A 23,414-nucleotide genomic window follows, 5' to 3' on the forward strand; every position below is an offset into this window, starting at 1 on the left:
CTATACAGTGCCGGGATACACCTGCTTTGTGCACGCGCACGTGAGAGCCTGAGCCCTGCAAGGAGGAACAGGCTGCAAGGTGGGTCCCCGCTGGGCACGTCCCGGCGGCAGCGGCCCCCAGCAGACTGCGGGATGTGCCCTTGGACGGGAAGGGAGAGGAGCCGCTTCCACAGCCGGAGCGGCAGAACCTCACACAGACTGACAGGGCAGCTCTGCGTCCACTTGGGACGTTCAAGTGCAAAACTTCAGCTTTAAAATGAGGGAATGTTTGTGATATTTCTTCCATTTTGCAAAGAGGAGACACAAAATCACTTAAAAATGGCTTCTGTGACTTTAAAGGATGTCAGTCTGTCACAACGTAGGAGAGAAAACAAACAGAATCACACACACAAGCTACATTCAATTATATCACCCTGTTTCACACATGGAGGTACGTTTCTCAAGCAAACCAACCCCCCCAAACAAGGAAACTGCAGTGTGACTTCATTATGAACCATCTTGCCCTGACTAAACACCACTCCTAGAAAGATTTTGTACAAGTCTCCCCAATACTACAATGCTGCACGAAATAAAAATCGGGTTATTACAGCATGAATGTTAATTCATATGACGGGCTCTACAGGGTGTTCACCCATGGTAGTGTATGATGTTCAATGTAGCATTGCTGTATTCAGTAAGGCACAGCAACTTACATATAATAAAACTATTCAGACTGATTTAGCAAAAGATAATTTAAAGTGACTATTTGTGATTTTAACATAAATGGATAATTAAGCAATATTCTTATTAGCAATGCCTGGGAAGGAAACATGGTCTCCATGGTTCTGCTGTTCACGGTGGATTTGTATCTGCCTCCCGGCATCCTTCCTCTTGAAGTATTAAGCTTAGTGCATTTTCAGCAGAAAATAAGCCCTGCTGCAAGCCACTAGCGAGGCCCTCTCCCTGTCAGTGGGAAAAGCCCCCAGTGCCCCACAAAGGCGCTGGGAAATGCTGCCATGATGGCAATTACAAGCACAAAGTTAAAAAGCAGTCAGTATAAATAGTAACCAAATTGCAAAACACTGCATGATCCAGAACGGGCTTAAAATAACCACAAATGCTACTTTTTAGAACATGACATTCCCAGAAAGTCGGCTAGCTATTTTTAGCTCCTAAGCATGCAGTGAGACACAAGCAACTGGCTGCACTGAGCTCTAATATCCAGTGAACCAAGCAAGGTACTGACGGGCATCTGTAGCATCCTCCTCCTCCTAACTTCTCCTGACCCTGCTACAGGTGTCTGCAGGTGTCTACATCATGGCCTGAATAGCTTTAATTATGTTTCAGAATGGAAAAAAAACAACAGCAAAAACAAAAACAGATATATTAAGCAGAAGATAGTGAACAGACATGGAAACAATTAAAGCTCTCTAATTTGTTTGGAAACACAGGAAATGAATTTAAGGTTGAGTCACTGAAGCAAGAATTTCTTAAACTTTTCAAAGATGAAACGCAGTGGCACAGAGCGAGTTGCAGATGCTGCAGAACTGGCAGGAGCGGTGCTGCTCACAGGGAGCGGGGAAAGGGGCACAGAGGAACCTCCTCAAGCCCAGCCCAGGGAAAGGCCCGGCCCCCAGGCAGGGATGAGCAGCCCCCAGCACCAGGATGGGCTGGGGCCGAGCGGCTGCAGAGCAGCTGGGCAGAGAAGGCCCTGAGGGTCCTGGTGGCCCCAGGGTGACCAGGAGGCAGCAGGGGCCCAGGTGGAGGAGGTGATGCTGCCCCTCCGCTCAGTCCTGCCGAGACACGTGGTGGGGCTGGGTCCAGCAAAACGCAAAAAAAAAAAAAAAAAAAAAAAAAAAACCCAAACCACACAACAAAAAAACCCCACCACACCCCCAAAACAAACCCCAGAAGCTGTGGACTCTAGAGAGCCTCTTTAGACAGATCCCTGAGCAACCTTCTGTAGGTGACCCTGTGTGAGCAGGAACTCTATGACCTCCAGAGGTCCTTTCCAAACTGAGCTATTTTGTGACTCTGAATTCCTTCATAAAAGTGAACTTTTCAGCTAGATGTACAGGATCATATCCACCCCACACAAACAAGTTTTCCTATGGAAAATATTTGGCAGAAGATGCAAAAAAATAGTCTTTTTTTGAGTTAGAAAAAGCAAAGTCACTAGTACTTAAAACCAAAACAAAGAGAGAATGTCAGGCATTTACATTTTGCATTTCGATAGAATTCAAATTCATATGTTTTAAAGTTAAACTGAAGACTTCTAAAGAGATTATGAAGGTAAATTATGAATCATCTAATTACACAAGAAAGCTATAAACAGTGAAAATTTTCACAATCCACATCTGATAATAGTGCTTAAGAGAGATTTGAACACCAGCTCCCACAATCTAGGATCCTCATGCCAAGTGATACTGAGAATGATTCTACCCGGTGTTTGCCAAGTACACAGTAAATTCAGTCCAGTATTAAATGTCTCAAGTCTTTAAACACTTACGCAGGAGGACTTCAGCCGTCCTTGACTAGACCATTCATACGTAGCGACTTGCCTGCAAAATGTTACAGCACTAATTCCTCAACAAGTAACTAGTATTTAATTATCTTACTGCAGTTCCACTTATTCATGACAGTGATTGATTCATTTAATTCTAATGCAGAAAAAAATAAGATTTTTATGTATGTGCACTCTTCCAGGCAGTCAGGAGAAGCATGTGGCATGTGCTGCTTGGCTAAATTGCTGCAAAATTCCCATCCTAAGCTGCAAGTTGTTTTTTTGGTTTGTTTGTTTACTTAACTGGGATGCCACATAACCTAACAAAATCCTTTACTTAAAACCTGAAAAACATACAGAAGTAAAGTACATTTCTTTGATGCATTCCTTTTATGATCAGCATCACAAATCTGTCATGCAAAACTGATCTAAATCTCACACAGAAAATGAACGTGGTGACTGGGGTGGGGGGCAGGGGAATGTAGGTGGTTTGTTTATCGCTGTCTTCAAAGTTCAGTGTTTTCCTGGGAGCTTTTCTAGAGCCAGATGTAATACATGACACCATTACAGTCCTTACATTCTGGAGAGAGCTACTGTTCTCAACTATATCAAGAAAGAAAAAAAAAAAAAAAAAAAAAAAAACCACAAGCCTTGCTTTGGGCTATGTCACTGATACCTCAAAAACCTCAAACCCACAAGTCTCTATAATTATCTACCCAATTTTTAATACACGTTTTTTTTTTTTTTTTCCTCTTCACCTGGGGTTTCTCCAGAGAAAGTGGATGACAGAATCAACTGTTTTCAAATACTTTGAGCAAATACTTAGGGTTCCTATGTATTATTCTTTCTCCCTCCCTCTCATTTATTTTTCAGTTTAAAGAATAAATAAACCGTATTACAACAGACTTGCATTAATTTAAGTTAAGAAGAGACAAAGTTGTACTCATGTCACTTCTCCAATAAACTGGAAGTATCTCAGAAAAAAAGTGTATTTCTGATTTGCCATTAAGAAGAAGTGAACCTGTGTTATCGAGCTATGTAAGAAACCTTGTAATCAAAGATCATAGTTGCTTTTTTGTTGGGGTTTATTGCAAGTCGTTATTCCAACTTGGTTGGAAAACACCTGTGGAGGAGGGAGGGGAATACAGAAGCAGCAGAATCCTGTTACAGCTCCCCAGCTCCCCTGGAGCTGCACAACATGTGGGAGAGCAAACATCTGCTGCGCATTAGGGAGGAAACCAAGCTAATGGAAAAGCAAGGTCCACACACACAAATAGGCCTGGATCACAGTCAAATAAAAGCCAATGGAACTAAAATATAAAGATGTTTAAGATGTTTAGGAGCACCCCTTCCAACAGCTAGATATTAACACATGAAAAAAGCCCCATGTGCTCCTCTAGTCATACAACACTGACTCATTGCAGACTGCTGAAGTTTGCTCAAATCTCTGGTTAGTGACAAGCAGATCAAGCATCAGTTAATGCTTTCCAATGACTCCAGTCTCATGCACAAGCCAATCACTTGGAAAACCTTTGTCCCAGCTTTGGCACAAATACGGGATGGTTTGAGGCCTGATGACAGGCAACAGAATCTTCACGAGGGATGACAATACTGAAGACCACCAGGATGGCAGGTTCATCTGAAAGTCATCTCCTGGTACGAGTGAACCATAATGAGAATATTTCTATTACCAAACAATTCTTCATGACAATTTAAACTGATTGAGCCTGTACTCACATAAGCAACCTCCATTAAAAATCAAAATCAGACTGTAAAGAACAAACTTTTGCTAGAAAATCAAATATGCACAAAACCACCATGCTACACTCAACAACAAAGAGAAGGTGGAAGAGGAAGAGAACAACAGAAAACACTAAAATCCTGTATTTCAATGACTAAAACACAACAAACAATGAAAATGCTGGGCACATATAAAGAAAGGAGAACAGAAGTCAGTGAAATACCTTCTATTGCATTTTCTTGAACAGTACCAAATCCCAAGATATTTTCCTCTCAAATTTTGTGCATTTAAAAGCAGCTGTACAAAGCATGCAGCACTCCACTAGATTTTTCATATCTTGGTACCACACTATAAAATATGAACTATGATTTGGCTTCTAGAAGCTAAGACATACCACATTACTTCATTGTCTGGTATAATTGCCTCAAAAAAAGGCATCAAGATAGATTTTAACCATTAAAGATTAAGTATTGAAAGCTATCACAAGTTAAAATCAACCTCGCTGACATTTTGACTACAGGCTTGTTTTGTTTACAGTATCTTTTTAAGAGGGTTAAAATTGTGTCAGTAATATGATGCAAGAGGAAGGATGAACCTGACTGAGCTATAGCTGGAGTGCACTTTAGCTTGCAAAAAATGAGGTTTGCAGGGCTTAGACAATCATCAGATGTGCATATGTTTACAACTCTGCTCCACTATAAAGGACAGCAGATTTACAAATATAATCAGTTTGCACATTGATGCATAAGTTTACTAGTTGCCTGAATTTATTTTCTTCTTACTTCTTGGACAGCTTATTTTATACTCACACATAACACTATTCCTGCAAGGTATTTCTCTGAAAACACAGAGGGCACTGCAGTAACAGGACTATTTGCTGTGCACAGAAATTAAATTCCATGCAGAGTTTGTCAAATGATCCAAAAGAGCCTTTGGACTCCAGTCTGGTGGTTCCCTTACCATTGCTATTCAGTGTCTTCATAATAACTTCCATTTGTGCAAACTCATAATTGTAGTCTGGTTCCGAAGAAGCTTCACTAGCTGCATCCAGGTCATGCTCGCCTAAGGGAGCGTCTTTCTCAAATTCTTTCAGCCAGTCCCTTCGTTTCCTCTTCGGCAGATTGATTCTGTTGCACAAATTAACATTCAGTTTCTAAAAAGTTTATACAGAACAGCGGAAGGCAAAGCAGGCTGTAAGTAAAGAGCCCACGAAATATAAATGGTTACCTAAAGAAGTGGTTGTTTCCCCATAATATTCTGTCTCCGTGCCATAACTGAGTGACAGAACAGACTAGTGCACCATTTACACAGGACCTAAAAGAAAAAGAAAATTGGTGAAATCCCAAAAATAAAAGGTAGAAAAGTCTCGGCTGCTTCCATCATTTAGACAGTGATTTTTTTTCATATGATGCACAAACGAGCTAGATTCTGACAGCCTGTTTCTTATAAACACTCTTGTAAAAACCGAGTTGCGTGCAAATCCCGCTGATGATTTCCGAGGCACAGGTTAGTCAGCATACATTTGCAGAACACCCCGTTAACATATAATGCATTCAAGTATAAGAAAAGACCCTGACACTGAAGTGTCATTCTTTCAGCAAACAGCCGCTGTTATTCACGAAGCTCTACTTTTGTAAACATCTGGGAAACAGTATTTACAACTAAGTTTCTTTTTATTTAAGTTGCATTCATAAAATGGGAAAAAGGGAGCTGTTTGACTCTTACATCTGCAAGTCATACGAAGAACATCGTATTTTAAAGGGGAAAACACTCTTAAGTAAAATGAAAAATATCTTTTCAGATGTCATGTTCTGAATTCAGCCCTCTCAAGTCAATATAAGCATGTAGACATTTGATTTAAAAACAGATATTTTTTGCACTGAAATTCTAGTATTTTATGTTTCTGTTGACTCTAATCTTAAGAACATCTACACAAAGTTTAAGAATAGGCATGACTAAAACAAAATATTATACATTTTTCCAGACATGTGCCTTTGTCCTTGCCAGTCAAAATGACTTATTTCCAGTACTGTAACTCTATCACTATAAATCTGAATCTCTTCTGTTTGAAATTTTGTACTGTAGGCTGCAGAAGACATAAATGACCTCCAAGGGGTAATTTACTGAAAGCGGAGTAGAAAAGGTTTAAATAAATAAGTGTCCCTCAAGCCTTTCCTTCTCATACTCATGTATGTGATTCCATTTTAAAAACTTCACTAAAGAAGCCACAATACCTCTAAAATGAAAAGTAACTAAAATATTAAAGCAGAAACAAAACAAGAAAGTTAGATTCATATCTTATTTACCAGATAAAAAATCTGTAGTTTTGGGGTCTTAAATTAAATTGCCTCTTTTCTCACATGAGCATTGCAAAGCTTTGTGCTTTGCAACAGGAACTACTTAGAGGCAGAATTTATCCTCCCCATCCAAATGCAGCCTAGCATCCCACGAAGGTTGGGGTAGAGCAACATCTTTGTCACCCTATTTACTACCTAGGACACATGCAGGCCTCACTCCTACTGTGTGTGCGTGTGCGTGTGCAAATCTCAGTCCTATCTCCGAATTTCATGCCTAAGTCAACAGTTTTGAAGCTGCTAATTGACCAAAATATAAGATATTTCTGACTTTGCAAAACATAAATGCAGACGAGTCATTTAGTAATGAAAAGCAAGCCCTTCAAAGACTGAGTGGTAGCTGATCTCCCTTACCTTGCGTTTTCTTTTGGGGTCAGTGTAACTTCTCCATCCACAGCAATATCAATCTCACAGTGTTCTGGTTGGATTCCTATACCAAAGAGCTGTATATCCTGAGAGGTATCTGCACCAACTCTTGTGTGATCCTAGAAGAGAAGCCATTGCTAAGAGATGAGCAAACTACTCCTGTTTATACAACTAAGACAATTTTAGCTGAAGCACTGACACCACAAAATCCACATGTCGTGATCCTTTGTTAGGCACATCCACACAGCAGAAACAGTGCCACAGCTGATAGGAAGACTAAAGGTCTCTTCTGCACTGTACTTCATCATGTAGTTTTAAATAAAGCATCTGACAGACCGATTTTAAAAATATTTCCAAACTATGGTTACGTGTGCATGTGTGTGCAGGCATATATCCATATATATATATACATTTTTATATGTGTGTGCATAGACACACAAATAATATACATACACCCTTATATGCATATGCATATATACAAACAACATACATTTTTATATGTATATAAACATGTATGTATATATAGACACACACACACATATATATACGCTGCAACCCAACCATTCTTACAATCATATGTGACAGCACAAGCTGGATAGTGGAAAAAGGTGCACAGAGTTGGCCTTGCTTTTGGAATATTACATATGAACTAAGGCAAGTACAGTGACCTCCACATAAATTGAAGCCATACTGTAATGTCTGGCTGAAATGCTTTACATTGCTGCTATTACAAAAGCTGTACTTTGCTGCTGTTCAAACACAGAAGCCCCAGCACTGTCACTAAAACTGAAAACTAGTTATAAAATGGACAGGATGGTCTTTCCTATCTTGTCCACAAGGACCTTACATTTCCAAACTATTGCCTACTTAGCTGGCTTTGTTAGGTTTGGATTTCACACTATCATTCTGAAATGAAGACCATACTAAACTTAATGGTATGGAAATGGTGACATAGGGAAACATATGTCTATACATTTTAAAGAGTTTTTAAATTTTATTTTTCCTCCTTAATCCCTAGGTATTCTTACTAATTACTACTAAACATACTTCCCTTTGCTCAACTGATTAAATATTTAAGGCATTCCTCAATGCCCTAATAGAAAGCAGCATTTTATATAAGGCTCTTAAGTAGCAATATTGCTCAAGTCAAACAGGAGTCCTGCTTGGTTCCTGGATAGCAGAGGTGGAATTTATGTGAACATGGGCACACCTTGAGCGCACTATTTCTCCCACCTCGCGCACTACGTTTCCTCTGGTATTTGTGAGGTCAGCCAGACAACCAGCAAGCTTAATCGCAAGAGAGAATGCAAGCTGCAACAGCAAGGCAGGCTTGCTTTACTTTGCTTCCAGTAGTCTTAAAAAAAAAAAAAAAAAAATCTAAATATGCTCTGAAGGACAAATTTAGCCACAAACTGAAGTCAACAAATTAGTGATTTTCCATTCCACGTCAACGTCCTGTTTGCATTCTTACCTTTAAATAATAAACCAACAGCTCATTGAGTGCAGGGTCCGCATTTAGGTTTACCAGATAACACTTGTCATCCCCCACCTTGATACCTGAAGACTCTAGTGATATTCCCATGCTCTCTAGTTGTCTTTGCCTCTCCTACAAACAAAAATAGATTAATCTTGTCTGCTGCAATATGTAGAGACAAGTACACTAAGTAAAGAGTACCTAAAGCTGAAGATTAGCGCACATTTTATACATTGCTACCAGAAACAGCATCACGTTAGATGCAAGAAAAGAATGCAAGATAGTCGTCAGTAGCCAATAATCAGATTTGCTTTTAAAAGAATTTATTTTGATAGACTGAAATCACACCTAAACCTCAAACATCTACTTATCCAAAATGGTGCTTCCTTATTTTGCTTATATTATATTTTTATATATTTAATAATATTTTAAGACACAACATTACATTACCAACCAGTGAATGCATACACATATTTTCCTCCTGTAATTAAGATGACACTAAAAGCAATAGAAAGCATAAACAACTGCCTGAAATTTTGATCCTTTGGAAATAGTTAATTTTATAGTGACTTCACAGAAAACACGCTCAGGTCTTATAAACAAAAAAGCAGCCCAAATGTATTTTGCTGTTTTGTTTTTAAAAATCAAATATGAGCTTTTATTAACTATACAAGTGACACAACTAGATTTATTCTAATGAAACTCAGACCATGAAAAAATGGAAAGCATGGGCATGAGCCAAAAAATCCAGAGGAATCCAGTGGGTGGAGAAGACAGCACAGTCCACTGAAGCTCATGGAATTCAGTTGGCTTGTCTTTTTTGTTTCAGATTTCTGAATTACCTGTGCGATTTCTTCTGTTTTCCTTAGTTTTTCTTCCCAGGTGACTGTTAGCTCTTTTATTAGTTTTTCTGATTCTTCCAATTTTTCTTTCAGTTCTGGAGCTTTCATGGCCTAAAAGACAGAATTGTTAAAGCAGTTAGCCTACTCTTCACTTTGCCCCAGCTGCCCGTACAAGGAAGCTGCGCACACCAACAGAATATCAAACACACCAAATACAAATTTCAGCTTTCCTCCCAGTTTATCTATGTCAAAAGATGTAAAATATGTCATCTGGCAAAGGAAGAAAGTAAAAATCAACCAATAATTGGTCCAGATTTGAAACAGCTGAAGATTTAAAATAACTCCACAGAAGCTACTAGAGCAACATTATCTAAGAAAATGCCAGGGCTTGGTCACTCAGGCTTTAGTGTCTGCATAAAATATCCAATATTTAATAGCTCTTGAGTCTTAGTTGTCTAAGCGTCAACTTTACTGTCTGTCTTGCTACAGTTATTTCAATACAGCTCCTCCTGATATTTAGCCTTCCATTCTACCCCAATTCACAACAGGAAGCAGAAAGACTTGAAGACTTCCAGTCATCAGGAACCATTCACCAGCTTGGCCTAAAACTGTTTTGAACAGAAGGTGCAAGGGATGAGAGAACAAATTTAAAAAACTCCAGACAACTTCCTACCTTCCTTCTGACTGTGTTTAATCACAGTCTGCCAATTTACCAGGTGACAATAACTAAGCATAGATTACAAACATCTGTTGGGATTTAAATTATGGCTAGAGTACAAATACAGATTCTTAATGAGGAAAAAAGGGTGAAAGGGTTCTTTCCAAGACAGACTTTCTCATTTTCACCTGCAAGGCATTATTCATGTAAGGAACATTATTCTTACATGAATAAGTTTAAGCACCACACACATTTTCACTGAGATGAGCTTCAGGGTCTGTTTGTTTGTTTTTCGTTTGTTTGTGTGTTTTGGAAGAGGGAGACTAACCAATATTCTGTGATATTCTGCCTCAAAAATATCTGTCCTACAGTACAATGGCTATTTCCCCAAATATCAAAAATATTCCTACTCTAATACTTTACCCTCCAAATAAGGTATGTTTAAGATAAGCAGAAATAACTGTTAGGTGTTTATCCGTAAGGCTCACTGCTGATGGTTTCAGTACTGAAGCTCTGTCCATTCTTAATTGACTTTCACAGACATAAAGGACAGAAATATTCCACATATTTTTAGGTCCCAAACCAAAAATACAGTTTTTCATACTTTTCCATTGGATATTATATGCTCCACCAATTTGGGGGTGAAGCTTTCATCAGTTGTTAGGAATGTTAGGAAGTTGGATTACAGGTCTTATCTGTGCTGTATCATGTGATGATTGACAAAAAATTCTTACGGAACAGCCTATTCTAAATAACATCTGTACAATGGTGTCCTGATTTAAAAGATATTAAAAATGAGGAAGTATTATGTTAGATCTATCTCAGGAAACAAAGCTAATTATTTTTAAAATAATGTAACTCTCTTCCTCATTTTTGTAAGACTTTATTATCGAGCTAATCTTCTGAAAGTCTATAACATCTCTTCAAATAACTCTGTTTATACCATACTGTGAATAGCTACCTCAGCTTGCGAGAGCTGTTCTTTCAGTTTTTCCACTTCTTCACGTAATTCTCTGATGACCCTGGCATTTGGATCTTCGTTCACCACAGCATGATTAACTATCCTCTTGGCTCTGTCTGCATATCTTAGAGTAGAGAGCGTTTCTTCGTAATTGTCCGCAGCTGGACTAATTGTGGCTATCATAGCAGTTTGGCTGTTTCCTCCCAAGTTGTCCTGTAGGACACATTCACAGTTAAGTTGAAGGATTAAAAAAAAGTATTCTGTAAATATAAAAATGTCTTTATAAACACAGTTTAAATGCAAAGCTTATTATTTAGATACTGAAATATGCTGATTACTTCACATCCAAATACAATCCACCAGCTTCTCCAAAAAACTCCACCGGCTTGGATTCCACTATAACTTAAAATAGGCCAATTATGACTGTATATAGAATTACCATTGTCTACATTAAAGTCTGCAAATTACTTGGAACAACTTGTAGATGAGAGCACCATAGTTCTTACCACCCTCCCAACCACAAACTCCAAAGACGACGGCTTGTGAACAGGGTGAACGGAGCATTAATTACCTTGAGAAGCCAAGTGAGTACAGAGTCTCTGTAAGGCACAAACTTGCTTTTCCCCTTCCCTGCTGCTTGGTCAGCAAGTGAGGATATAACCAACCCCAGTGTCGAAAGCGATCTATAAAGGCAACGTAGGAGAACACTTTTGAGTACATTTTCCAAGTGTGGATTTAATAAAATACGGAGAAGAGGGAGTTCAATTTGTGCTCTCCAGACATTCACATTGAGTTTTTAAAATATCACAGAACAACTGAAACTACTGAAAATATCATAGAACAACTGAATATCTATGAAAGTTACATATGTGGAACAGAAACGTATTTAAAATATCTCATCTCATCTGGTAGTAAGGCCGAGTCCAAGGAAAACTAAGTTAAAATATTCAAGTATTCTTAAAAAGCATTAAAAGGCCATAGACGACTGTTTCGGTACAGGGAGAGTTACTGCCTTAGATTAGGCATCTGCTATTTCCCAGGGACTAGAAATCTTTCCATCTTGGACTTTCTGCCCCATGACATTATTACGAGTCAGTGTTGGCAGCACAACAAAAATATCCTGTCTCTATGAAGAATGTTTTAAGAACACTAGCTTAACAACAGACTAAAACCAAACAATTCCCTATTCATAAGGAGGCAACCTCAAGACAAAACCAACTATGGCCCAGCAGAACTAGTCTGCCCCGGTGGAGCAGTAACCAAGCTGCCAGGGCACGACAGTGAAGGACTTCTCATCACAAGAGCCTAATTGGGAAGACCTTTGTCAAATAGGCTGATCTAAAAATGAGATGGTGCTTCACTAGCTTTTTGGGACAAAAAGCAAAGACCAAACAGCCTCTATGTTACCAAAATCTTGCATGAAAAAAGCAGGTGAAGAAATTACTTCACCTAAGGTCCTAAATTACTTAGCAGACATCCCAAATGTCTACAACAGCGAGGAGAATAAGCAAATTAGAACTTGTACCACTTCCATCTAAAAAGGTGTGATTGTACTAGCAAACTTTGCAAGACATCTATATATTGCATATTCCAACTGCTATACAATCCAGGGTAAACTATAAACAACAGTGAGGATCTTGAGGTGAGTATGCTTAAGATAATGAGCCGGTCCAGGATCCTGAGAACATGTAAACCAGAAGATCCACATCAGTAAAGATGTAATGAACAGATGCCTGAAGGGTCCTAAAACAGACAGTGCCAGAGCCCAAGGGCAATACTGGTCTCTCATGCTAAGGCTCAATTATCCAGTGAATTCCTATAACTGTCAAGGAGAACTTTAGTAGGATTGCAAGTAAATGTTTGAATGTATTTTTCCCCACTCCATCCTTTTGGGTTTTGCCTCTCGAAGGATCAAGGCGGCAGCACATCGATTGTGGAAGAACAAGCAGTGGGTGCTACAGGCTGCTCCATAGCAGCCTCCCACAGCACAGCTCCAAAGCACTGGCAGCACAGGCCCAGCGGAGCCTGTCTTGGAGAAACATCAGGTTAGAAAATAACTCTGCCCTATTTTCCTCTTTCTCTTTTGAAATGAGGGGAAATGTGAAAACCAAAGGCAAAACTGGGAGAAAGGAGAAGAACAAGGACCTTTTCACACTCAGGGTGGGGGATGGAGTAAAAAAAAAAAAAAAAATGGGCTTACAAAAGGTCTGTCACACAGTTTCACAACAGGTCTGTAACACCAATTCTAGCTATAAACACAGTATTTTAATAAGTGAGCAATTATCACTATTACACACGATTAAGAGATGTGATAATATTTCTGCTTCATATAAATACCAATTTATTTCAAAACTAATTGTTACCATGGGCAATGAAAATGGAACTGCAGTCTTTTATTCTTGAGATTGCATCAGACAAAGCTGCTGTTTAAAGACTATAAGAAAAGTACTAAAAGAATCATCAGCAACAAAATAATTACAGGACTTGGCGGCTGCTCTGCACGGCGCTAGCCGCGGCGGAGACCCGTCGTTGCGTTGATCCTATCTCATGACGCTTACAGAAGCCATTGGCTGCAGAGCCACAGCCAAGAGTGTCCAGCAGACTGAGGCAGTTAGAAAACCAGAGTGGGTTTGCACAGTGTAGGCTGTGGAGGAGCCCTATCTCTTTCTGCAGACTTCCCATTTTCCATATCCCTTATGCGTGACCAGGCTCTCCCTTGCTGTGGTGAAGCTGGCGCGCTCCCAGCGCAGGCCTGAGGTGAGGCGTGATCTCTCACCTCAGGAGAGGGCTCCTGTCCCTAAACGACACGCATTCAAGCTACTTTCGTAATATCTCCATCTGCTCTTTAATAAGCGGAACCTTTTTTTTTTTTTCCCTATTAGTTAACACTGAACATAAAAAAAAAAATCCCTACAATCATTTTGGAGCCAATGCCTCTCCCATTTTTAAAGGCTTCTCTAATTCAAACGACAAGTGACATTTACTAACCAGAATTAAAATTACAGACTGTTTATAGAAAACACCTTCCTAGCTGCTAATTGACACTTTCTTTATTCTGCTTCCTCCTACTCCCGTATTCTAGAAATTCTTTGATTACGCTGCAAAGCGCCGGGAGGCACCTGCGCTTCAAGGTTCATTGAGGAGCCTGCACATCCCGGGGGAGCAACGAGCACATGCAGCTTCCTTATGAATTATGGCAAGCCCCCTAAGGGCTGCAAAAATGAAGCAAGCAGACACCCTGCACCTTCCTCATAATCTAAGGGTACCACGCACTGGTTCATAGGCAAAACAGAAGCAATCTTTGGGTTTACAACTTTATGGAGCCATTGATACAAGTCACATAACTATCTAACTTTGCAGTAATTCATCATCACTTGTGGCCTGCCTGCACCACCATGTCCCAAGCCAGCTGGAGCTGGGACTGCAGAGGAGGCTAACTCGGTCCCTGCCTGCTTTCACACAGCAACAAGGACAAAGAACCTGCAGGGACTGGTTGAACACGGCACTGCACGGTGTTGGTAAGTGCAGCTGAAGCGTGTGCTCTCCCTTTCACATAAACACAGAAACAGCTATGGTATTGCCACATTCTTCTTCAGGGCAATAAAGCATAGCACAAGCAGCAAATGTGCCAAGTTAATTCCAGCAACTCCATTTTTGATCTCATAAAATTATCCAGCACATGCTAACACAACTCAAGATGTTGCTTGTTTTATTTATGTGTGTGTGCGCATGTGTACGTGTGTGTGCATTCACGTCAGCTCAATATATAGCAAGATAGACAGCTTGAGTATAAGAGGCTTCCAGTAAAAGACTTTTAATTTGTTAGTATCTGTTGTAAGAGTTGGCATTTGAATTCTTCCTCAAGAATCAGAAAGAAACATTTAGCTTCCTTTTTTTTTTTTTTTTTTTTTTACGTGCAGGACAAGTACAGTTCCTGGCCAACCTGTTTTGAATTTGACTAGTAACCTGGACAGAAAGATAACCAAATCATATCATTTCATGATACATGGATTCCACCAGCCTGGCTACCAGTATGACACAGTAAACACATAACAAATTAGAGGTTACGCTATAAAGAACAAGCATGTTCAAATTCTAAAAATAGTAATTTAAAATAATTTTTAGCATGACTACTGCTCAAACACACTTCTTGCTGACACTGTTAACTAATAATAAGAGGAAGTTTTGTAATATTTCAAAATTAAATTGAAAAAAGCAGCAGCTTTTAATCTTATAGTTGATTTTCCCAGGAAAATAATGAATTAGGACAGTAGGAATATTCTTGCTTTTGGGGAATAACACAGTAATTACGGTAAAAGAGTGCCTTGAAACTTGTTACTGCTTGAATACAAACGCCCAAGGCAATGTTAAACTTACACAGCTTCACTCTAGTCTTTTCAGATGTGAATTATACTCTTATACATTTTAATACATGTTGGAACAGGGCCATTCAACTCTGCAACTCCACATTCTTCCTTGGGCATACGATGAGACACATAGATGAGCCTGAGGACAGGGTGTATAAATGAATCACAAAAAGTATATGCTTAATTAAAGAGTGTTGTCACTTTTTCCAGATAAAATTCATGTAGCCCTCATCTGAGTCAAGTATGAATCAGGGCCCCTGCACCAATGAAAATACATAGTGTTTAAGCAAAGAGCAGTTGAAAAAGACATATTTAACAGGTTTTGACTAGGCATGTTGTTTGAACTGACCTGTGACAAGCACATCAAGACAAGAGACCAACAAAACAACAGCGATCCTTACAAGATTTAAGCTCTGCAATCAGCATATGCCAATGCCTTACTTGTTTATGTTGCTGCCTTCCTTCAGACGTTCTCCCGCAGCTCCTGTTTTGGACACTCTCTCACTGCCAGCCAAATCCACCAGGCTAACCTTGCTGACCTTCTCTCCAGAATTCTGCACAGTTGAAACACGGAGGGAAAACAGCAAAGAATGTGAACACGCAAGAAAACCCCTACACTAACAGATCTGATTTTAGCACCATTAAATACTGCTCTTCAAAATACTAGGAGTTACAGTATGACATTATACAGATAAGCAGGAATAAGCAGCAGTTTTAAAAAGCTCTTTTAGAGTCTCTCATTTTTTTATTCTACACTAATGAAACACAATCAGCACTGTTGTAACTTTGATAACTTTACTGGCACAGCAGACCATTAAAGCACACTAACTTGACAGCTAAGAGAGGTTTCACAGTGGCAGAATAATCTTAAAAAGTGATCCAACTTTTTGCTTTATCTGGTTTGTCTCCTCATTTTTCCAGTGTTCTCTCTATCTTACATTCTTACCAAAACACTACTTTTACTGCTGGACCTCGTGACATTAATGTGTAGCTGCACTGCTAAGCAAATCATGTTAAAGACTTGAGAAAGGGGAAGAAAGTCAAAGAAGCAAACATATTCTCTTCCACTACAGATCAACTTGAAGATATTGTAATATCACATGGCAAATTACCTCCATGTGATACGGTGCCCCTTAGAAAAGTTGGGGGGCTTGGAAATTGAGGTAGGTTTCAATTTTAAAACAGTAGGTGTTTGTGTTCTTAAAGCTTTATCCCCCATGAAGTAATACAACTGATACATCTACCAGAGGCATGTGCTGGGGCAGCAATGCAAAGAGTGCATTTTTTAACTGATCATTATTCAAATTGAGAACATTTGGTGTCCAATGGAGGAGAGAGAAAGAATCCACCAACTTCATAAATGAGTCAACAGAAGTACATACACCGGACTGCAGATCATACAGTGTCTGAGTCACTATAATATTGAATACAGCATGAGAGCGACTGCTTTCTTCATTCATGTTGGTTGCAGCAACTGTTCGAGATTTGTTTCCCTCCGACATCAGTGACTCAATATCCTACAGCAAAAACAGAATGAAAGGTAATGCTAGCATAAAAGCAAGTGCTGTGCTTGCTGAACAAAATTCCCATCTAGATGGAACGTTCTGTACGTGTAGGAGAGGAAGAAGGGAAGGCAGAAGTAACAAGAAACATCTTTGTGCGTTTTGAGATGCACATGAGATGAGGAGTATGTAGTTTCACCCAATGAGCTTAGGTTACACTAGTGTATCGAGTGCTGTACTTAAAAGCCCAGGAACAACATGCAATGCACATTCTTCTGATCTGCTGCTGAAATACGTTGGCAACATCCGCATTACAAATCATATTTGTTTAAAACTCATATACAATTGAACACAGCTCCACTTATGTTGTGTTCATTTATGTGTCTGGAGCAAACTGCACCAATACCTTCTTCACTTAATTGGCTCTAAGGGCTACCTCAGCTGGAGGCCGTGCCTTTCCACACATGTAAGAGCAAAGAAGCTTAAGCTCAGTCCGACACATGTGCTTGCTGAGTCGTGCCAGACAGTTTACAGAAGTCAGCAGCCAGAAACTAGGCATTAGCAAAATATCTTAAATCTGAATAAATCGGATATGCTTTCAAAGGACATAATTCACCAGAGGTGTGAAAGCAGTTTACAGCTCATAGTATGCACAGATGGTTCAGAAAAATGAAACTGCCCATTAAGAAAAAAAACAATCCACATATGAATCCATGTAGCACAGCATTTTTGGACCGACATTTCCTGAAGTAGCTTCATCAACAAGAAAAGTCAAGACAATTCACACAACAGTCCTGCTTTAATTATTTTCCAGTGCAGCTATGGTAGTGCATTGGCTTCTATAACATCACACATTTAAAGAAATCAGGAACCCAAGTGGGCTCATATGATGGTATGAATTAAAATATGAACGATATAAGCTATATTATACATTTTCATGCAATTAATATCTGCAAAAAAACAGGTTGTATTCAATGGAAAAAAATAATTATCCATGCTGGAATACATGCTATAAAGACTTAGTATTTTTATTTAAAAGCCTCTGATTTCCTGTGTATTTGGTGCTTTGTATGTAGCATACAAATGGAAAAATCCAAAATAAAGACATGCCACTGCTATTACTTTTTTAACCAGTATAAAGCAGAATCTAATGCTTTTAGATGAAAATCTTAAACATTAGAGGAGATCCTTGTGAAACATCTGGATAGATACTAGTTTGCCACAAGATTACTGTTGCTTATGTACACAGAAGTTATTTATTACTCGTCAGCAGTTTCTATTTACCTCGAAGTTCGTAACAGCCAGCTGAGACAAGCCATCCACGTATGGTCCCAGCACTTTGTGCTCTCGAACCTTAAGGGACTGCCGACTCCTACAGAATAAAACAGATTTTATGCACAAACCACTAGAGTGAGCTTTATGTATTAAAAAATAAAAACAATCATTTAAAATGACAAAATAGTATCTGTATAGCAGAAGTCAACCTGCTATATCTTTTAATTGAAATAGCAAGAAAAAAAGGCTTTCAGAAAAAAAATGATAAATTTGTTTTATCTAATGGGTTTCAGGCAATACAGATGATATTTTTGTTTGTTTATTTTTTAATGTTCCACATCATTATCCCTCAGCTTATTGGCTGGAACAAAACCTTAGAACCGAACCTACTTGGCAGGTAGGCTTACTGACAAAGGAGGAAACCAAAACTCCCCCAGAAATTTGCTCATACACCTTATTGAAATACATTAGGTCCAAAATCCACTCACAAACTAAACTGCACAGCTCCGCACATGGCATAATCATGCTCAGGAATCAAAATATACACCACACATTTCTCTACTAAAAAGACTTACCCTTTTGGATCAAGCAGATCTCTAACCTTCTCATTGTAGATTTCCATATAGGACACTTCAACTTTAAAAGTATGAGATTCATTTTCTTCCACAGAGATTCTCTGAAATAAAGCACAACAGAGCCGTGGGATCAGACCCAGCTGCTCTGCATTGCCCATCATTGAAAAGGATTTTCCTGAACCTAAGGGAAAAAGGAAAAGAAAATGCTTGAGAATGCAGTGTTGGGGTTACTCATTTGTTCATGAGGTACATGTTTGAATTCTCTTTATACTCCTTCAGAAGCACATATGAGAACAATGCGACATTATCAGATGCAGGCTTAAAAGGAAGTAGAGAGAAAGAGAGTGAGCACGCACCAAATAAACCCCTTTAGCAGGGCTTTATTTGCCATCCTCTAACACAAAATGAGCCTTGGATATGAACTACTTTGAGGCTTGGAAAGTGGCTCCAAAAGGCAGCAAATATGAGCACATTTACAAGGGTTGTGTTAAGAACATTATAGTCCCTGGCTTTGCTGAGCTCATTGTACTTGCACAGAGCATCAACTTGCAAAAAGTAAACACAAATCACTACAATAAAATGGAAAACTGCACCCAAGTTAACATTTGAGGTTTAACTTTATGATGTTTCTAAAATATTTTTTGACATTACCTAGTTTTATATTTATGTTCTACTCTCCCCATTTATCACATGAAACTCTCTCACCTGTCTGTCCATAGGCAAATATACAAGCATTATATCCCTGAAAGGCCTTTTCAAGAATTCCTTCTCCAAGGCACTTGAACACCACTTCTTGACCTACAAAATAATATTTTAAAAAATTCATTTAAAACAATAAAAGAAAACAGGTCACATTTCACTGCAAGTAAGAAAAAGAATTCAAAAATTATTTTTACTGTTGATAAGTAAGGATTGGTAAGGATCAAATGATTTCATATGCAACTGAATGACTAAATTAAATCTGATTGCCTAAAGCTAGTGTAATAAGTTGTGTGTTTAAGTCTACTGATCATTTTCCTGTGAAGCAAATAAACCATAAATTTCTGAAGAAGTCGCACACTTAGTAAACAATGTAGGTGCCTGGATTTTATATTGTCTAAGGGGAAATTATGCAATAAAAATACATTCTTTAATCACAGACTAAACTGATCGCAAAAAAAAAAACATTAGTGAACTAGGATATTACAGCTACAACAACTCTTATACTAGTAGTAGTACTAACTTTTCTCTTAGGAATTGGCATTGAGTTTCACTGAAAGCCTATTATTTTAAAATCTGTGCCATGGTGTTGCTGCAAGCAAGACAAGCATTCTGATGACAACGAAGGAAGGAAATGCAGATTGTTAGGTGGAGAGAGTTCAAAACAGATTTGTTTAAGTACCTATCCTGACAGACCCATAGCCTGAAACATCAGCTACAGAACTCCATAGTCTGAAAATCCTCTCAACTTTTAGATGTAGAATATGAAGATCGGCAGAAAGATTTTGTTCAGAATTTGCACACCACAGACAAGGTCGAGGGATTGCCCATTTTGAGCTCTGACCCGGGAGCTTTGCCATCTGCGCGTACACTCAACACAAGAACTGTGCTAAAGGCCATATTCATATCTATTCTGGTGCTTGATTTTAAGCTTAAATACACTGCCTGGTGACTCTGTGAAGCCATGTCACCTGCTTATCTCTTCTACAGACCATGACTGTTTCAGCTGTACTGAAATATTCGTCAGTTACAAGAAATTATTTTGCATCACAGATGCATTAATGATTGCCACAGTTCTCAAAATGGAACATACTTACTGGAATCAAAAACCCAACTAGCTGTATGCTTAGACATTGCATGAGAATATTTACACTCTTTGAGTAATTGGTAATCCATAAAACGCTTGTGAGACAATCTGTGCAATGACTGTGGAATGATTTACACAGATAAACAGAACTAAAAATTTCACATATTATGCTTATTTCCTTTAATTACTCTTTTGCTGTAAATGAAAATATGTTACAGCAAAGATGATCCTTATATAACTTCCAAATTTAATTTCTGAAATTCCAAAAGGTTACTGTTTTTCTTGGATTAGCAGGGTTCAAGTTAACAGTTCAGAAACACTGAATAATCAAAACCAGAGGAGACTGCTGTGCTCTCAAGAAACTCCATCTCCACTCTAGTATTTTTTCATTCAGTTTATGATTATTCATTCATAATATATATGTTGAGTGATGCATCATCTGACAATAATTATCCTGTCCAGCTGAAATCATGTTCTGGCTTATCAGTAGGCAGTAGCTTGAAAATAATCAAAAACTTCTATGTAACCAAGCAAGAAGCTTCTCAAATTTGTCACAATTGCTAAGGCAACCCAGAAATAATCTTGCTCAAAATCGACGCTTTTTTCTTTCCATACTTTTATTGCTACCAAAATATAGATGAAGGCAGACTCTTTGTGCCTGTAAAGTTTGCTTCATTTTAAAGCTTAGTTTATGCTTGGCATATTTTTACATAATTCTGTCTACAATAAAAGAGATGCTCCACCTTTCCACCCAATCCTGCAGCTGGGTAAGAGCACAGGTAGCCTCTTGCAAAGGCACCTAACGTCTGAACACTGAAACACCAGGTTTCCTCATGTGCCTGCTGAGCAACCCGTGGGCAGGGCTTCGGTGCTGGAGGCCTGTGCAGTGGCTGGGGAAAGCAAACCTGAGCGAGCACGGGAGCTGCCAGCTCTCCCGCATCGGCATCTCCTGCCTGTCCACCCCTTAGACAAGGGTGGAGAAAAGTCTGGGGAGTTTTTCTCTGCAGACCAACCCAATCCAGCCTAAAAAATCCTGTTTCATGACCAAAAGCTTCCTTTCCCTCAAGGAATATGGCTTAAAATGGGACCATTTTCCAACGGAGTTGCTGTACGCTCTCAAGCTCTGGTTCCAGCACGTCCTGTAGTTCAGCTAACACAGCATGGCGGGAGACCCACTAAGATAAGGAGCTTCTAGGGATGCTCTGGTGATGAGAACCTGGTAAAACATTGCCCATTCAGTTCTGAACACGTACAAGAAATCAGTGTCAAGACAATATGGAAACCTCTTTTCTAGACAACTAGAAAACACCTAGAAACAACTAGAAAACACACTTTTACCAGACAACTATAACTATCTTCATGTCCTCAAGCCATTACCTGTGCCTTTTGGCAAATATAACTAAAAGTCTCTTGCCAACTACAGAAAAATCTAAGAAAGATCAAAAATTAATTCTCTATCTGTTAGAAGGCCACTTCCAGTACAAGACTGACCCAATCTTTCTGTCAGCTCTTTGGACTGCACTTCTAACATGTTTACTGCTTTGTCACACTATGACCTTCTTCCATAAAAGCAAACTGAGGTAAAGGACACTTTCTTTCACAATAACCTTATTAAGCTACTGAAGCTTTCAGCTTTCTAAATGGTTACAGTGATTTGTTATGTGAAATTTAAAGAAAACTATTAATTCCTCAGAATTTAATTCTAACACACAGGAACCTGCAAGATGAAGCCAATCATACTCATGCATAAACTGTATGTATTCTCAAATCACTGGATCAGTGACAGATACCAGAAAGAAAGGAGGAAAAAAAAAAAAAAGGGAAGGGAGGGGAGGGAAAAAGAGGACACTTTCCAACAAAATGCCATTTAAAAAAAAAGCAGTTAATCTTTCATCAGCTGTGCTTATTTAATGGCAAACGAAGTTTAACTCAAGTTGCACTGCAGGAAAAATTAATTGTGATGCGGTTCTCAAAAAGTCTAGGGTTTCTGCACTACAAACACTGGGCAATCTGAAATAAGAGCTATTAGTTAAGGCCTCTAATATCACAGATTTGCTCAGCCAGGTTAGGACAACCCACTGCAGTTCCCAGACCCTCTCTTCTTAAATGCCAGCAATAGGTAGAGCTAATTAACAGTCGGTTACAAACAGCACTGAAAATTCCATCTGGTTAAAGTAGCTTCATTTATGGGTAAATCTCTAGTCCAGATGATGTTTAGGGCTAAAAACAAAAGCACAGAAGACAAAACAAACATTATAGCAAATCACATCATGGAGAATTCTGCTTATATTGCAGCCCTAAATATTTCCATCATTTCCCAGACTTGCTCCTGCAGTCCAGCAAGAAACCTCGTCACAAAGAAGTCACAGTGCCACGTACCAGAAAACTTGTGGATCTGACTGTTAATCCAGATTACGAGGTTGCCATTCAGAGCCCTTAATTCCTGTCAGGAATTATTGCTTCCTCTGACCTGTTGGATCCCTGCAAAACACGCTGGGCTCCTACCTGCTTCTCTTGATAGCTCCAGATCAGTTTAACATATACTTAGTTTAACATCAAGTACATACATATGGAATTAGACTGGGGACCTACTATATTTGTAGTTACTCTAGCAGATTTGAGAAGAGTTTTTTTGGCTGGTCTAAGGAAGGATAGCAATGAGAAGCTGAGAAAGAATTATCTAAACATAAACATCTGCCAGAACACATGAACCAGCTATATATTTAATGCACAATACACCATAAAATAAATTATGAGGCTAATAGGAACTGCTATATTGTTTCTGGGATAGGTTTCATTTTTACAGACATACTAGCTCACATTAATAGGCAGCAATTCTCAATGGCAACAAATTACAGTCCGTTAGTTCAATGAACTAATGGTTAAAATAAAACTTGAGCTGCTGAGATAAGAATTACTGAAACCTCTGCTTTTCAGATAAGAAAGATAACTTTTAAAAGATTTTCAGCAAGTTTTGAGACAAGTTTTAAAAGAATACCTCTAAAATCAAAAGAGATGCCTATGGTTCACC

The 23,414-nt window shown here is 38.9% G+C and overlaps 1 protein-coding gene across 2 annotated transcripts in view; it reads right to left on the reverse strand.

Moving 5' to 3' along the window:
* The window catches only part of KIF13A (kinesin family member 13A), a 101,141-nt gene that overhangs the window by 28,091 nt on the left and 49,636 nt on the right, over positions 1-23,414 (reverse strand). For both annotated transcript variants that reach the window (XM_088533378.1, XM_088533379.1), the window contains exons 5-16: positions 19,303-19,395; positions 18,598-18,778; positions 18,032-18,119; positions 16,628-16,762; positions 15,687-15,799; positions 11,450-11,561; positions 10,879-11,091; positions 9,260-9,370; positions 8,415-8,549; positions 6,932-7,062; positions 5,451-5,537; positions 5,184-5,350 (exon numbers count right to left, since the gene is read on the reverse strand). In XM_088533378.1, the coding sequence (XP_088389504.1) occupies positions 5,184-5,350; positions 5,451-5,537; positions 6,932-7,062; positions 8,415-8,549; positions 9,260-9,370; positions 10,879-11,091; positions 11,450-11,561; positions 15,687-15,799; positions 16,628-16,762; positions 18,032-18,119; positions 18,598-18,778; positions 19,303-19,395 (1,566 nt within the window). The remainder of the gene's footprint in view (positions 1-5,183; positions 5,351-5,450; positions 5,538-6,931; positions 7,063-8,414; positions 8,550-9,259; positions 9,371-10,878; positions 11,092-11,449; positions 11,562-15,686; positions 15,800-16,627; positions 16,763-18,031; positions 18,120-18,597; positions 18,779-19,302; positions 19,396-23,414) is intronic.

This window comes from Tinamus guttatus, unplaced genomic scaffold (genome assembly GCF_059628265.1).
Source record: "Tinamus guttatus ecotype Peru unplaced genomic scaffold, ASM5962826v1 Tinamus_guttatus_pri_ptg000497l, whole genome shotgun sequence".
Classification (NCBI taxonomy): Eukaryota; Metazoa; Chordata; class Aves; order Tinamiformes; family Tinamidae; genus Tinamus; species Tinamus guttatus.